This window comes from Zingiber officinale, chromosome 11B (assembly GCF_018446385.1).
Source record: "Zingiber officinale cultivar Zhangliang chromosome 11B, Zo_v1.1, whole genome shotgun sequence".
NCBI classification, from domain to species: Eukaryota; Viridiplantae; Streptophyta; class Magnoliopsida; order Zingiberales; family Zingiberaceae; genus Zingiber; species Zingiber officinale.
In genome coordinates, this window is record NC_056007.1 from 39,433,221 (window position 1) to 39,435,294 (window position 2,074).

Sequence of the window (2,074 nt, forward strand, 5' to 3'; positions counted from 1 at the left end):
CATGAAGATAATTACCCTATAAAACCATAATACTTCACAATTCCCCTATCCCTAGCAGGAATCAAGAGGAAACACATAAAAGAATCAGGAAACCATGAAAATCCCCAAATCGCAACTCATTAAGACAAATCAAGTATCCTCGGCATGCTTATTTGACACACCCAAGCTCCTAATCTCTACCCGATGGATTCCCCATCGTCATAAGAATATGTACTTGCCTTTCTGGTGCTTGTGGCGAAAGCTCGCGCCCAATCGCCGATGAGCCTCGCCTGTTCATGCCATCCTCGGTGCCGGATGAGTGGTGCGTCGCTTGACTGGAGCTTAGAGCTTGGTGGATTGCTCCGTCGCAGCTACTGGATCCGGACGAGAGAATGAAATCGACGATCGAGGAAGGTATGCGGCGATTTAGGGCTACAATGAACCATAGAGTGGTTTCCCCTTTTATAACTAATTTAACTAGCCTAAGGCATTATTAAGGTCAATTAATCCCTTACTTAATTGAGTACCATTTGTTTGCAATCAACCTTAACAGTTCCCTCCCTTACCATGTGTTGTTTAGATATATTTTTAAATCCCAAAAATATTCCTGAAATTTATAGAAAATTTAATAAATAAATTCCTTTACTAACGTTCATGATACCTTAAATTATTATTTTTAGCTTAATTCCTTAATAAATGCTTGGAAGACCTTACAATTCTCCCACCCTTAAAAAAATTTCATCCTCGAAATTTGAATTACCAAATAACTCCGGGTAGCGATTGTGCATATCTTGTTCAGTTTCCCAGGTGGCCTCCTCCATCTGATGATTTCCCCATAAGATCTTTACCATCTTGATCTCCTTGTTCCTTAGTTTTTGAACCTGACGATCACGGATCTGTTTCGGCCGTTCCTCGTAGGTCAGATCTGGCGTCCACTGCATGGACTCATGACTGATCACATGAGAAGGGTTAGAAATGTATCGCCTAAGCATAGATACTGGAACACATTGTGTACCCTGGACAAATTTGGGGGTAGGGCAACCCAGTAAGCTCGAGTTCCAACCCTGTCCAGAATCTCAAAAGGCCCAATATACCTTGGACTGAGCTTCCCTTTCTTCCGAACCTCAGCACCACTTTCATTGGTGACACTTTAAGAAATACGTGATCTCCTATTGCAACTTCCAAATCTCTTCGTCGCTGATCAGCATAACTCTTTTGACGGCTTTGCACTGCCTGCATTCTGTTCCGAATTTTCTCCACCAATTCCACTGTTTGGGTCACTATGTCTAGGCCCAGAATTGCTCTCTCTGTGACCTCTTCCCAATGTAGCGGTGTTCTGCACTTCCTTCCATACAACGCTTCATATGGAGTCATACCTATTGTGGCCTGATAAATGTTATTATAAGTGAACTCTATCAGGGGCAGCTTTGACTCCCAATTTCCCTTGAAGTCCATCATACATGCTCGTAGTAGGTCCTCTAAAATCTGAATCACCCGTTCAAACTGGCCATCCATCTGGGGATGGAATGCGGTACTAAAAGTGAGCCTGGTACCCATTCCATGATGCAGACTTTCCCAGAATCCAGAGGTAAATTTGGATCTCTGTGTGACATAATCTGGGGTGAAATTCCATGTAGCCGCACTATCTCTCGTATATACAATTCTGCATACTGCGTCATTGTGAATGTGGCTTTTACTTGTAAAAAGTGCGCCGACTTTGTCAATCGATCCACGATAACCCACACTGCGTTTGATCCCCTAGGTGAGATTGGTAGTCCCACCACAAAATCCATAGAGATCTCTTCGCACTTCTAGATGGGGTATCGGAAGTGGTTCTAGTAGTCCTGCTGGCCTTTGATGTTCGGTCTTTACCTGCTGACATGTAAGACATTCGTGTACTGCTTTGACTATGTCTTTATTCATGCCTGGCCACCAGTATAGTAATCACATATCCTTGTACATTTTGGTGCTTTCGGGATGAACAGAGTAGGGGGTAGTGTGTGCTTCATTCATGAGATCCTCTCAGAGTGTCCCCATCTGAGGCACCTAGATGCGGCCTTTGTTTCGCACAATTCCATCCACTGTCATGTAAATA

General features: G+C 43.5%; 1 protein-coding gene across 1 annotated transcript; it reads right to left on the minus strand.

Moving 5' to 3' along the window:
* Nucleotides 1–689: 689 nt before the first annotated feature.
* On the minus strand, nucleotides 690–1,494 carry LOC122033889. The gene is made up of 2 exons (XM_042593041.1): nucleotides 1,141–1,494; nucleotides 690–1,043 (listed from the first exon to the last, which is right to left on the minus strand). Exons 1-2 carry the CDS (start codon nucleotides 1,492–1,494, stop codon nucleotides 690–692), a joined length of 708 nt encoding a protein of 235 aa, XP_042448975.1.
* Nucleotides 1,495–2,074: the final 580 nt, after the last annotated feature.